This window comes from Ischnura elegans, chromosome 3 (assembly GCF_921293095.1).
Source record: "Ischnura elegans chromosome 3, ioIscEleg1.1, whole genome shotgun sequence".
Lineage (NCBI taxonomy): Eukaryota > Metazoa > Arthropoda > Insecta > Odonata > Coenagrionidae > Ischnura > Ischnura elegans.
This window is the reverse complement of record NC_060248.1, coordinates 123617360-123632342: the sequence shown is the minus strand read 5'-3', so window position 1 is coordinate 123632342 and position 14983 is coordinate 123617360. Positions and strand designations below refer to the sequence as shown.

The window sequence follows — 14983 nt, the reverse complement described above, 5'->3', positions numbered from 1 at the left end:
CATTAAGTCTTCTTTTATGGGTACTTGTCCTGGCGTAGGCGAGGGGGAGCTTCAGTAACCCTCGGGCGGCGAAGCCCCGTTGTTCAAGCGGCGCAGCCGCTGTAGACTCCCCCCATCTCAACTCACACTCAACCCCTGGGCGGCGAAGCCGCCCTTCAGCGAGGAACGTCGAAGCCGTTTCTAGGAAGAGTGGGGCGCCCCCCTACTCCCTGGCCGGCGAAGCCGGCCCCTAGCTGAGGTGAGATTATTCGAACTTTAAAAGTGTTCGAGCGACCACAAATGTAGACGGCGAAGCCGGAACCGGGGTTTTTAAGGGGCGGAGCCCCTTAACGAGCGCGCGGAGCGTGCGAGTACATATGTATACATATATATGTTGGAGCATGCATTGCTGTATTGCCTAGTTCAGGAATTGACATACTCGACTTGATACTCACGAGTAGTTTTCATCTTTCAACTTGAGATCAAAAAGTTCTACTTGCACATCTCTACTTTTTTAACACGATTAAATTTATTCTTCACTACTAAAGTTTCAGATCTTAGTGCTGGGCACATAAGTAATTTGTAAACAAAATAAATTTTCATGTCATGTGAAGAAAACTAATTTTTCAACAAATTTCAAGTAAAATATAATGTAAATAATAATAAATATTATAAATTTTATGAAAAGCAATTAAAAAAATAAAGTATCTTTTTTAAATTGCTTTTCGTTTGCTAATTGTTTTTGTCAATCATAATATGTTTACTATGTATTACTAAAACTAAAGATTTGACCAAAGCTCAAGGAAGTGTTTTGATGATAAAATAATTCTTGGAGTATAGGTCAAATGACCTATACTCCAAGAATTATTTTATCATTAATTAAACTAGGTCAAGATAAGAGGAAGAAAAAAATCTAATTATCTAATCAACCCCGGAGGAAGTGTTTTGAAGAATGTCTGTATAAATTTTTGACTCATAGCTAATAAAAGTAAAAGTTTTTGAGGTTACAACTCGTTAAGCTGTTTAACTGTCTGGGAACATTTGATGACCCTATCATCTAAACTGATTGAATTCTAGCATGGTGGGCCGTTGTCTTCAGCCGAGAAGGCAGTGCTGAATGAAATGGACGAGTTGTTAGACGAAGCGATTGCCGAAGAGGAGGCTGGCATGGGAGGCCCCACTCCTCCGAAACGTAGGAGTTCATCTGATGAAGCTACTTCCTACAGGAGTCCTACTAAGGTAGAGAAAGTATTATATCGAAGTGATCATTGCCATGCCTAGGAATTTGTTCGTGTAAATTTTATTTTGACTGATATAATCTTAGATAACACATTTTTTCTCAAAGCATTTTCTGCTTCTATCTGTGGTGTATTTTATTATTGTTTCATACTTATACCTCAATTGCTACAAACACTTCCTGTTTTTCTTCACATCTTATTGTGTTCTCATTTCACCAATCTAATGAAACACATTGTTTATTTCCTTATCCATCCATCTCAAATTTCTAAGCCATGTGTCTATTCTCCTTCGCATTAGGGAGCCCAAAGAAGCTTGTATTTACTTCTCCTGGATTCACATTCCTCTTCCATTTAACATGAGACGTGATGTTGAGTTCACCCTAAGCTGTCTCTTAAAACTCTTTTGGAAGCTGCCTGCTGTTGTTCTGTTCCAATTTATTATCAGGTTACTTCATTGATCCAAGTTAATAATTAATAAAACTTATAATAAGTTACTTTCATTTCAATTTCCTAAACCACATATGGAAATTATGCATACATTTGCTCTGGTCGTACTAGAAGTAACGATCTAGCAGCTGTTAGATTTCTTTACATGGTTGTTGCCTTCTTTATGGAAAAAGTTGAGTTTTTAAAGGCTATAGAGGAAACTTCTGTCCTCAGTATCAAAAAAGAATGTTGTTTTGAATAAGTAAATTCTCTTGTAGTGTACTCATCAATCACGCTGTACAGGCATTATATTTTAGTTATCATTTTTCTCAGTGCCACATGCGTGGTGCAGTGATTGCCATGACTTTATCATTTGAACAAGGGTTTCAGAATCACAACGGTGGGTGAATATCTAAAATTTACTATTTTTGTGCTTACCTCTCAAATCCAAATAAGATGAATGTTAAATAGTATTCCACTCTTAATATTAATTTATCAGAACAGAACCTTACTAGAAAATGTGGGCTGCTTATACAGTAGAACCTCGGTTATACGACCCTCAGTTATACGATGACCTCACTTATACGCCGATTTATTTTGGTCCGGTGAATAACCCCATATGAACCCATGTATTTCCAACCTCAGTTATGAAACTCTTCACCTATACGACGACCTCGGTTATGAAACGTATTTTTCCAGTCCAATGTGATAAAATACCTCACTTGTACGACTTGTCAGAGAACTGATCTACGAGAAGATTGCGGTAGGCGCGCCGATTTTAGCCACAGGAATGGGGTTAGTATGCGCTTATTACATAGATATGTCAATGAAGAATAATAAGTTTTAATTATGAGCGATGCTGTTTATTAGATATTAATTTTAACTGCAATAGATGATCGTTAATCCGGAATATCTATCTCTAACGGAAGATTGTGTAGAATTTTCCAAGGTTATGCTTCCCGTCGCCCAGCGAAATAACACCTAAATGAGCCGTTTAAAATCCTCGCGTATCAAAATTTTGGCTTCCAAGGTCATCCAAAAAAGATTATCGTATTTGTAGTATGGACGTAAGCCGTTGGTGATTCAACAGGATGGCGAAAACAGCATGCGTGGACTAATTCCGCGGGCTAATCCCTCATCCGCGGGACGAATTGAGCCGGAGGAAAGTTGCTTACGCGGCGTGCAGATCAAAACTGACCCAACTTGTATCTGCGGGTTTAAATGAAATATAGTTTGACCTTGACTGCCTGGTGGCAAGCGTTCATTTTGTAACTGAACGAGAGTTAGTACGAAAGCCCTCGGAGAATAACTCGCGTCGTCAGTAGTAACGTAATCATTAAAGTCAAATTCAAAACGCGAGAGATAAGGCAGTTCCTTTCGACTTATATGCATTATATCGAAGTACAAAAACAGTCTGGTGTTGTTTTCAGATATGGGGAAGCAAAATATTACGTGAAGATGAGTCACACGGCTTGTGAGTCGAAGTTCCCGGCGCTGAATTCGCGGAAGAATGCCGGCAGAGAAGCTATACCCGGTAGATTCAATCTATTATTACTAAAATGTCATGGGAAAATTCTTTTTTAGTGCGTAAACATTATTGAGAGGGGATATTTTTCCGGGCTCTCAATCTATTTTTGTCCATTCATCACTGACTGCAGTTGCGCGATTATTTCAAATGCTCACTTAAAAGTTTTCTAAGCACCGGAAAAGTGAACTTAGTCACGGAATATCCGGGGTACCAGTGGCGTAACTAGGAATATGCTTTGGGGGTGACGGTAGTACCTGGGGGGCGGCTTCACCCCCCACCCCTCGGAGGCAATGGGGATTCCCGTAAAATTTAAAAAAATGGCATGCCTGTAAATATGTTCTACATCATTTTGGCACATAAAATAACTTTAAGTAGATGCAGTTGCTGTTTATCAAAGCTAGACTTGTGTTTAAATTTTTTTTAAATTTCTCTGAGGCTTTGGAGTGGGATCCATTCCCTCATCCCCCAACCATAATTACGCCACTGCCAGGTGCTCCATATTATCTATGGCATGGTATTTAGAGGGAGAAAACTGACAGCTGGGGTCATTTGCGCCATGAGGTACGAGAGGGAGTATAGAAACCCTGTGTTGGAATTAGCCAGGTTGTAACGATAGGCTTAACCAGGGCTTATGTCCCATCTGCCGGACAGTGTGTTGCACTGGAAGTTCCGTCCACACTACTCTCAAGCAGGGATAAAGCCATCTCTGAAAACTTTCTGCCTCTGCCATTAACCCGGGTCCATAGGGTGTGAAGCCTTCGTGATGCATTAGTGAAATTTTGCTCCCTATACCATTTTTCCGAACTGACGGCGGCTGGGTGGAAAATAGAAACTAGCCAATGAGAAGCGCTGCCCCTTCCACCCCTCCATCCCCTTCCCTTTTCCCCTCCACTCCCCTCCATCCGGCCGACCGGCGTTGCCATCCTTGGGAATAACGGTACTTTTGGGGGCGGCAGAACGAGTGCTGTGCGATCTCCAAAGATTCGGCTTGGCAACACTGCTAGCTGGAGAGCGATGTGCACTGCTCGGAGTTCGGAGAGAGACTGCGGGCTCTTCCACACTTTCTCCTGTCGCTCTTCTGTGATTGGCTAGAAGAGTGGGTGGGATTCGAGCACGCTCAAGGTCAGCCGCCGTCAGTTCAGAAAAATGGTATAATTACGGGGTTAATTTGGATGACTTTCCTCTGGTATTTCATTTCTTCAATCTCCAATCTGGGGTTTGCCTATAGGTGGTAAAATGAATTTCCTGAAAACCGCTTTTTATGAGTCAACTTTTTTAAAAAATTGGCTTCTCTGTGAACATTTAGTGTCATCATTCCGAAATCTCTCCAGTGTGATAGCCTTGCAGCTTAGTACCAGAAATGCTAGTTGTTCAACCGTCGGTAAAGTTGTTCAGGAATGTAAAATTATATTTCTCTTAAAGTAACACATCATCTCGGGTGTTACTTTTGAGAAAATAAGATCATTAGGCTTCAATTTCTTGCCTCCAAATGAGTAATTGCATCCTGGAGACAAACCAGCCCCTATAGGAAAGGATTTCATGCTAAATACCAAAAAACCTCACATATGAAACTACCTCACTTATGACTTTTTTTGGTTTTCCGCTGAAAGTTTCATAAGTGAGGTTCTACTGTACTTGTCTCTTTTAAAGTAGTCTTCATGTCGTTAATTCCATACTTTTTTGAGAAAGATTACGCTCATGATTAATTACAATTTCTTACCTTTTTGAGTAGTTCAGTGGATTGAACGCATTATTTCTTCCTTATGTTTCAGAGCAAGGGTATTAGCTCAGATTATGCAGTGCGAGACTCACATTCGTCGAGATACGTGGAAGGAAACTCTGGCCAGCCGGTGATGGTGCAGAAAGATGAGGGCAATTTGCCTCTAATGCACACAATCAGTTTCTACAGAAAACAACAAGCTCAGGTGATTTGGCGTAGCACTTATGATTGAATGGAAACCTTTCTTTTGCCTCACATAAATTCTTACAGAAGACAATGTTCTTGTGCCTAATAATACAGGGCCACTCCTGTTAATTCAGCATGTCTCCTAAACTTAACCTTCTCAGATTCCTCTTAAATTTGCCTCATTTGGTTATTTAAAAAAAGCAATTATTTGAGTTCTGGCAATTTATTTAAAAAAATTTGAAACACTTGAATTTGAGCACTTCTCTCTGTAGAATCATTGATAAATGATCGATTTCTATTTTTAATTTTGATACAGCATTTCACCATACAATTTGAAATGTAAATACATATGTACTTAAATTGAGGTTGAAATTGATATCCAACATGGACTGTTAATGTGAATTTTCTAAACAAAGATCACATACTTTATTTAACCTTTACTCTCTCAAAATGCACCTCAATATTTAAAGACAAATATCATTGTTCAATTGCATTGCTACATTCTTTAAAAATAACAGAAAATTTTTGGCATAAAAATATTTACAAGTGCAGTACTTCATTAAAATTCCATGAGCATTAGTACCATTTTTACTGATGTCTCTAGCATATTTTCTTTTAAACTAATATCCAATCATACTTTTATGTATATCCTGTGCCAGAAATGTATGCATTGCATAATTGCTCCTTTTACAAATACTCATAACCCATGTGTAACACTCGTCATAGAATACATGCATTGTAGAATTTCCTGATGCTAGAAGGTAATTATTTTTTTTCCACAGGCATCACCGTGCCCCAATGTTGTGCACCATGTGAATCGTAACCCTAGGACCAATAGCCAATCCCAAAATGGTGCTGGTAAAGACTCAGATGAGGTCGTGCAGGAAAAAATTAAATCCCTTCTTGAGGAGGTAGGTGGTTGTTGTAATTTTAATCTGCCACCATGCACCAAAATTAGATAATTCGCTACATTGAGTTTCTTGGAAAAAAATTGTAAGCAATTATCATAAACAATTGAAAATGAGTGGTGTACATTTAATGTCATAATCTTTCAGGTCAATCGACAGCAGACCATTATATATCAGGCAAGCCAGGCATTGAATCTCTGCAGTTCAACTGTCGAGTTCTCCGAGTCAGCTGAGCAAGTGGAAGGGGAGAGGTTGCTGCTCATCGCAAGTAAGTCTAAGGAGTCAGTACATATTCAGATTGATGGTGGGTATACCCATCATCAAAAAACACAGATGTGTAGCTATTCATGGTATTCTTTGACTTTGGTTTATGTGCCTTGCGCTTTCATAGTATTTTATGCATATTTGACTGAAATGAGTGCATATTGTTTGTGTGCCATTTCAATTTGCCATAATTTAAAAAATTTATTTCAGCATCACACTTCAATAACTATAGCTGCGTGTTAGTACATATTTCACTAATTTCTGTCAATTATATACTTAAATCTAGTGTGAGGGCCTATAAATATGTTATAATAAGTACATTTGTAGAAGTGGCCCAGTGAAAAGCACCCCCCTCCCCCTACTCTGAAAGTGTGATGTTCTCGCTTTTGTGGCTTAGTCTGGGGTGTGCTTTACCCTCACCTATCTATTCCAACCTCCAGGTTGGATTAGTGAGTGAAAGAGAGTTTTGGTTTTACCACATTTCATTAAGTCAATTAAAACTATTTTCCTGTAAAAAATATGAAATTGAAGCTTATAACATTTGAAGAAAAAAGTATGCATGTAATAAATTCTTAAACATGAATGTAAAGAAATCACTTTAGTTGTAAGTTTCTAAAGTTGGGGCTTTCCTCAAACACTCTAAAAAACAGTCCCTTTCCATTATTTATCTATCCCTCTCCAAACTTGAGTGAAACTAATTACGTACTATATAAGAATTGCCATGAGAAAAAATTCCCCTGGACCGGGAATCAAACCACAGACCTTTGGCTTTCCAGGCCACTGCGTAGACCACTCTGCTATCCAGGTACTTTAATTTCCATGGCAATTATACTGAGGCAAATGGTACTAGGTGTTGGGCTAGGCTTAAAATTTTGTTATGCCTTTTGTTCCAACAATAGGCATAACACAATTTTGTGATGAATCTAATATGATTTATAGCTGCAAAAATTTTTTTACACCAAATGCAATAAACCTGTTGTTTAGTTCAAAGTGTTGCAATTTTATGGACATGCGCTGTGTGGAGGAGGTGTCAGGTTAAAGTGGTCAATGGGGGTAGGAAACTGAAGGGTGAGTGGGGGAAGAAGTTTGGGGACTGTAAGATCGATAACCTGATGGCTAGAGGGCTGCGCACTGGTCAATTAATTCACCAATCAATTGTCACCAAAATCAATTGTTTTTCAACTGGTGAATTTTTTTCATGAGCCTCTCTTGGGTTTTACACCAGGTATTTGGGCTTATCATTGCCAACATTGGAAAAGTAGGTCTAATTTTGTGCTGTGAAGACAATGACAGACTTAAACACAAACTATGGCATGCATGAGATCCATAAGCAAAGTACATGTAAATCATATGTGATATGTATTTGTGGTTTGTAAAGTAGGTGATTGTTTCATCTATCACGTATATTCTCTCCCTTTTCACAGCACATAGGCGGCAAGCAGCATTGAATGAGATACAGAGGATAAAAGTGGAAGGCACTCTATGGCCTAAAAAAAATGCTGAGTCTCAGACTTCAACCCTTGGCTTAGAAAAGGGAGACCTTGATATCTGCGACATCACTCTGCCACTGAAGAAAGAATTTCTTGAGAAAGTTGTGAATGGTGATGGTGAGTATGTTGCGAGATTAGGTTGTGTATACAGCCAGTGTGTCTCAAGTGGTCTTAGACTTGGATGCTTTTTCTGATAAATCCCAGCCCTCATTTAGCAGTTAAATGTCTTGTGATTGATGCCACAAGGGTGAGTTTAGGTTTATGTTTGAATGGGAGATGTCTTGTAGGCCCAAGGGGAGGGGTAAAAGAAGGATTATCCAGCTCTATTCATGAAAAGACACCATGCCAAATATACATAATTTATTTTTTCTGTTAAATCTAAAATTGACAAAATTTCAGTACCATGAAAAATCAATGGCCTATATTTTTTGGATGTTGCACAATTTGGAAAAGTGAACATTGAATTTGATTGTTAACAGTGTGGAATTACTAGGCTGTTATGAATAAGTGAATAATTTGGTAATTTTCCACAGTTTTTCATCATGTTGGTGTTAAAATGATCTATCCTTAATGAAACTGATGAGGTGAATATTGTACTTTTACGCATACTTGTGGAAACAATGGAATAATGTCAAAAATTCATTCGGAGTTCATTCTAGTGTAGATTGGTGTATAAGTTGAGCTCTTTATTGCACCATTTTGAAAACTCATTTGTGTTCTGTCATAGAGGGTTGTTTTGCTGTGACCTAGACCTTGATCTAATGTGTTCCCTCCTCGTGTTGTTTCAGTTGACTTGACTCACCATTTTGTTTGCCTGGTCAAGCATCAAGAGAATGTAATTGCAACAGAAATGCTCTCCACTGCGAGCCTCTGCAAAAGCAGACTGGCTCCCTGCCTTCGTTTTCGTAACAGCATCCGTCTCTCTGGATTATACAGCGACTTCAAAGTCGCCCTTGAAATCTACGGGCTCCAAGTGAGGAAGGAGATACTGAGCCATGAGGCCAAATATCACATTAGGAAGGTAAGTCTTTACAATTCTGTTGTGTATTTGTAAACAATCCCTCTGCAGGCAATTAACAAATGTTAATGAAATATAACTGTTTCATTGCTTGCATATGAGTGCATGAAATTCATTGCTTTAAATATAATTTTTGAGATTGATAAATATTATTGATCTTTGCCTAATGGGTGACCCTGATTACTTCCCAGTTAATTAGTTGTATATTGCTCGGAAGAAATATATCTTAAAATATCGAGTGTAAATACAAATGCGTGCTGCATTACTGGTCAAAATATCTTTTCCACAAAATAATGAAATTTTAAAATAATATTTTCATCACTTTACTGCTCATAACTTAACTTTATCTTCTTCACTTGATTGCTGGCAAGTGATCATCTGCACTGACTTGAAAATTATTTTAAGTTAAATTATTAAACTCTCACATCCATGATTCAGATAAAATGTTGCTATGCATTAATAGATAACCTTGGGACTGCAAGTTTGGAATTTTTGTTGGGTAAAAAGCAGTTGCCTCTTAACTTACATGTGGATTGATATCTATTTATCTTGTGTATGAAATTTGGAGTAAACTAGGAATTTATTTAAATTTTTGGTGTCATAACTCATCTCAATTAAAAAGGAAGCTAGAGGTGTTCAAATTTAAGAAATATTACTATGGCGTATGCCACCGCAACACACTGCTTGTGCCGTCTTGCTGGCTTACCTTTCATCCAAGTTCACTGATGGGAAAAGTCAGAAAGTGAGCATATGGTAAAGTTAATACTCATGCTATCTTGAGATTTCTTATTTTCATCTCTTTTTGTCAACGTGTACCCTGTGTTTTTCAGCAGAAATATATTTGTAGACCCATAAATGCCTAAAGCCTACAAGCTTTGACGGCTCTTAAGAAATGAGAATGTATTTATTTTTTTATAATCTTAGGCTTTAACCCTTTTAGTGCTATCCTTCTTCCAGTTGAAAAATGCGGAGGGTATTTTAATAAAATGTAGCAACTAGGAAAAATAAACATTATACAGTGGGTCCTCGTTTAACGTCACTTACCGTTCCTGAAAAATGTGACGATAAACGAAATGACGTTAATCGAAGCACAATATCCCATAAGAAACAATGTAAAAAGTGAATATCGGCTCCTAGACCTTACAATTCCTACGCGAAAAAATTTTAGCGTATCATATTTGGGCCATTTCTTACGATGGGAATGCCAAACTATGGCATAAACACGAGTCCCTGTCTTCATTGACGGCAATACCAGCAGCGACGTACATCCTTCTCCATTTTTGTATCTTCCCGCGTTTGTTTTTTCGGCTTCGCTGTGGTGGTCACCTGGGCATCATCGCCTGGGCATCATCATCGCTGAAACATCGTCGCAGTTACAGGAACCAAGATTATTGAGAAAACGGCGAAAAAGTAACGACAAATACTCCGAGTTCTACCCGGAAAAATTCCTAGAAATCACTTTTCAGGTTCCAGAAAACCGTTATGTCAAGTAAAATTTGCTAAAACTTTACTTGACATTTACGCACTTAACATATGCGCACCTACCTAAGAATTCATTTTGCAGAAAATTTGCTATAAACGTAATCGAAATTGATCATAAACACACCGTTTTACACTTCGTTTAGACTGACTGTATTACCGCCCACAAAACGAACAACCTGCAACGCCCGCCGCTTCGCATTTTTTCTCACGCGAAATTTAAAAGACCTGACCAGACCTGACATTATCGCGAAGCAAAGGTGCGATAAACGAATGACGGTCTCAAAATTTTCGTGACGTTATCGCGAAATGACGTTAAACGGGGTGACGTAGAACGAGGACTCACTGTATAGTTAATTTTTTAGATATCTTTAAGCGGTTTTTTTTAATTAATGAGATTAAATTGGACAATAATCACAACATTTTTATACGTTTACTGATACATAAGTTTTTTATTTCAATGTCCTCAAATTTAACAACAATAACGTAAAAAAAGCCGATACATCGGCTCGCCGCACTAAAAGGGTTAAAATGGTATCTTGCAAATCACTATTTATAACGTGATTCATGTTATGTGCTGTGCTAGCTGTTATAGTTTTGTACTGTAATTTGATGGTGAGAGTATACGTGCTATGTTTGTGTGCACAGGAGAGCAGTAAAATTCGCATCACGCCCAAGAAGCTGCTGAAGCAAGAGTCAAATCTGATCATGCCCATTGTGCAGAGTCCTGCTGGTCCTCATGCAGTGCGCTCCACAGCATTTTCCTTGGCTGGCTATGTTGTTTTCTCCCTGAGAGAGCTCAGCAGAGTCCAGTGGACCCTTAACAAGGTGAGTTGTAAAGATGTTGTAAAGTTGTACAGATGTAGAAAAGATGTTCCTCACTGCCGCTTGTGGGACCTTACCTAACGCTGGTATGCAGCCAATTCAACACGGTTCCCACTCAACCGTGAAAACCTTAAAACCGTGAATAAGCCGTGAATTTCGTCTACCGTTTGAAAAAAAACTGGAAAAAGCCGTGAATTTCATCACAAAAACCTTTAAAAAAATCTCTCAAACTTGATTGTAGAACTACGATAGACATTAAAAGAAAAATTGATATTTTGATCATGCTTCAAGGCCGAGTCACGTGCAGGTATAGTCCACGCATTTTTCTGCGCACGTGTATTCAAAGCGCAATTATTAATTGGTCCGTTTGCCATGACAGAACATTGACCTTAAGCCTGCGATTGGAAGACATCAACCCTGGCAAAAAATCAGGCACTTCTTCATTTCCCTGCCACCCTGCTCTCTCCATTTTCCAAACTCATACCCTTTAGCCAGACCTGAATTTTGCTAACTGTAGGTGAAGTCATAATAGATAGCACTTTCATTGCTGTGTTTGCATTCAAGGCATCTGTTGGCTTTGTTACATTTTTAGTTAACGTGCGGCCGATGATTGTTACCTGATCAATATTTCTGCCTAAAATGCCTTATCTACAAACCGTGAATTTGACCGTGAAAACCTGGAAAAAACAGTGAATTTTATAATGTAGGTTGAGTGGGAACCCTGTTCAAGTTACCTAACTCCATCATACGATACATTGTGGGTCCATTCCATCAAGTCTTTGAATTCTTTTTGCCATGCCTGGACAGAACCTCAAGGATTTTTCATTCCTCCTGGAACATTTCATATTTGTTTTTAATGTATTTATTTCAAGAATTATTTTTAATTGTTTATTTCTTTAAATTATGATTGGGCTTCAATGTAGACCAGGGGTCTCCAATTTACTAGGCCACGAGGGCCACTTTCCAAGTTCCGAATGGCCCCGCGGGCCGAATAGCAAATTTGCCGATGACTGAAGTATCCGATTCCAACGTCTACTGAAGTATCCGGTGGCGTATTTCTTAATTATGAACAGTTGAAGGCGACTTTGATGTGCAGTACAGAGCTACAATGCTCCTAGCGGCGTCTCACAGAGTTAAACGAGCGAGAATCGCGCGCTACTTGAAACGAGTGCGCGGGCCGTATTTTGGAGACCCCTGATGTAGACGATGAATTCAAAAATTTATTTCAAAGTGTTCTTTTCTGTTTCCAAACATAGTCTACTTTTTCATTTAATCTGTGTTTTCTCATTTCTAATTTTTTATAGTATAATGCTTTCTTCCTTGTTTTCTTCAGTGTTAATTTGTGATCAGTACTGAATATTGTATCTATAACAAAATTAACTGTCATCCACTAATATCCACTGAAGTAGTACAATCATATGATGTTTCCCTTAATAATTTTACAAGTTCCAGAATGAGGTAATATCGAAATACTTTTGCTTAACTTCCCCTTTTACTGTGTTATCTTGTAACTGACTCTTAGTCATTTAAAAATCATTGGTTTGTTCCATTGTGTACAGAAACCGAGCATCCAGTATTTTAATCTTTACCCCAAAAATTTCGTTGAGTCAGTGGATCTCATAGGATTTGGACAAATCTTCAAATCCTTTCCTCATCTCTGGTACCCAAATATACTGCCCACAAATCGATACCTCCACTGCATAAGCGCTCAACAATCGCCCACCGAATAGAATCCGCTCATCTAGTGCTATTAGGGCTATCTAGATGAGCGGATTTGATTCGGTGGGCGATTGTTGAGCGTTTATGCAGTGGAGGTATCGAAATATGATGGAATCAATGTACATATATATTAAGATTAAACCAAATTTGCAAATTTTTTCCTCATCTCTAATGCATTTTTCATGTATGATGTACATGCTGTCAAAGCGCTTTGTGTTCACTTCTTAAGTGCCCTTCAGTTTTGTTGGATATTGCTCGATTATTGTTTTTTTTCCATATGTTTTAGGTCCCGTACTCATCTCCTTTGGAGGGAGTGGTTCAAATGAAGTTGAATTGCTTGCTGGAACAGAACGTTGAGGAACGAGGTTTCCTCACGATGTTTGAAGACATTAGCGGCTTTGGGGCGTGGCATAGGCGATGGTGCTTGCTACATGATGATAAAATATCTTTCTGGAAGTACCCAGAAGATGAGAGAAAGAAGGTTTGTAGTTTTTAAACGTACTACACAATCCTTGTACAGATATTTGCCTTCATCTTGCAGTTGGAGATTTTGCGTGTCTTAGGAGGAGAATTGGATTTTGTGGAATTGCTATTTTTTGTGATAAATGAGGTCTACCATTTTGTGGAGTGTATTAAATTCAAATTTGTGCAGAATATTCAATTTCATAATGTTTCTCTTACTGTCTGCAATTTTTAAGTTCCAATGTCCCGGACTTGACTTTTGTGGGTGATGCTTATGGTTCTACTGCATATTAATGTTGATTAAATATTAAAAAATAAGGGCTAAAAAACGCATCTTATTTTTTATAATTTCATTTTGCAACACATGCAAACTTATTGCTTCATTTCCTTGAATTTTATTTGATTTTATTATTGAAGGAAAATTGAATTTTATCCATCAGTACAAATTATACTATTTAAAAAGAATTTCAGATGTTACATGGCTATCATTAAATCGGGTGTGTACATTGATCATTCTTTTGGTCTGATTATTATTTCTTTTTGTGATGGTACACATACTTTATACATTCAATTACCAGCCTTTCATCTCATCCTCACAATCATTTGTCTCTTAACAAGTTGAAAGAGGTGGGGTAAAATTCTATTCCATTTTAATTGAATAGAGTAATTAGGCTCCTACTGTATGTAGTTTCATCTGTGTTTTGAAGATTCAAGCATATCCAGTTTTGACAGGAGCTGTATCAGCTAAGCAATGCTCTGAATAAAAGTTCTACTTGCCCTGCAAGTGTCAATAAATGTTTTTGCGTGATTATTGCTATACATATTTATGGATAGAAAAACATCATGCTTCACATTTTCCTCCATAAAAATTTTGCTATTCATGTCCTCAGTTTCAGCAGTTAATTTCATTTTCATCTGAGGAGACGTAACATGATGTAACCAGAATTGGAAGGAAAAAATTTCTTGGTGAAAGGGGAAAGTTTGTTCCTTTTCCATATTGCAAAAATTACACATCTATCTCCTGACATTAGAAATTGATCAAATGTTATAATTGTTATCATATACCCTTTAAAAATTAGCACATTGACGGTGGAGCATATGAATTAATGTCCTCCGTCACTTTTGTTGTAAATGGTGCAATATTTATTGTAGGTTGATAAAAAAAGATAAAAATTGGAAACTATTTGACTCATTACATACAATATTAAATGCCATTAAAGCAATTGACTCTGAGAACATTCCACAATTTTGGGTGGTGGAACATGTAAGAGAATTGCATTCAGAATTGTCATTGGAAATGGACTCCTTATCAATTGCAGGAACCAATCGGTTGGATAAATCTCAATGCTTGTTTGAACGAGAATGTTGGTCCTGTGCCACGGCATATTTGCGCTCGCCCAAACACATTCCTGCTGGAGACGAAGCGAGCTGCATTGCCTGAAGACCGCGATTCCCTTGTCCTGGTCACATCCTCCACGCACACAACAATCAGGTGAGCATTCGTGATTGTACTTCTTGCCATCATCTTTTCACTGCAGTGTAAATATTTTTGGTCGGGTAAAATACTTGTCCTAGAAGTGTAGTCCTGGACATAAAAATCTTACCACTCTGTAGCCAAGAAGTCCTGAATTGATGCGGAATTGGCAATGCTGCTGAGCCATGCTTCCACATCGGAGAACAACAAACACTTTGTGTTGCGAGGGAAGGCTTGTGTTGGGAAAAATTTTTTGGCTCCTCGGTG

The 14983-nt window shown here is 38.2% G+C and overlaps 1 protein-coding gene across 1 annotated transcript in view; it reads left to right on the top strand.

The window, feature by feature from the left end:
* Window positions 1-14983, top strand: part of LOC124156496 (anillin) — a 37414-nt gene that overhangs the window by 16230 nt on the left and 6201 nt on the right. The window contains exons 10-18 of the mRNA XM_046531068.1: window positions 1057-1218; window positions 4944-5096; window positions 5860-5988; window positions 6133-6253; window positions 7674-7856; window positions 8528-8760; window positions 10885-11064; window positions 13067-13261; window positions 14562-14734. Of these exons, the coding sequence (XP_046387024.1) occupies window positions 1057-1218; window positions 4944-5096; window positions 5860-5988; window positions 6133-6253; window positions 7674-7856; window positions 8528-8760; window positions 10885-11064; window positions 13067-13261; window positions 14562-14734 (1529 nt within the window). The remainder of the gene's footprint in view (window positions 1-1056; window positions 1219-4943; window positions 5097-5859; window positions 5989-6132; window positions 6254-7673; window positions 7857-8527; window positions 8761-10884; window positions 11065-13066; window positions 13262-14561; window positions 14735-14983) is intronic.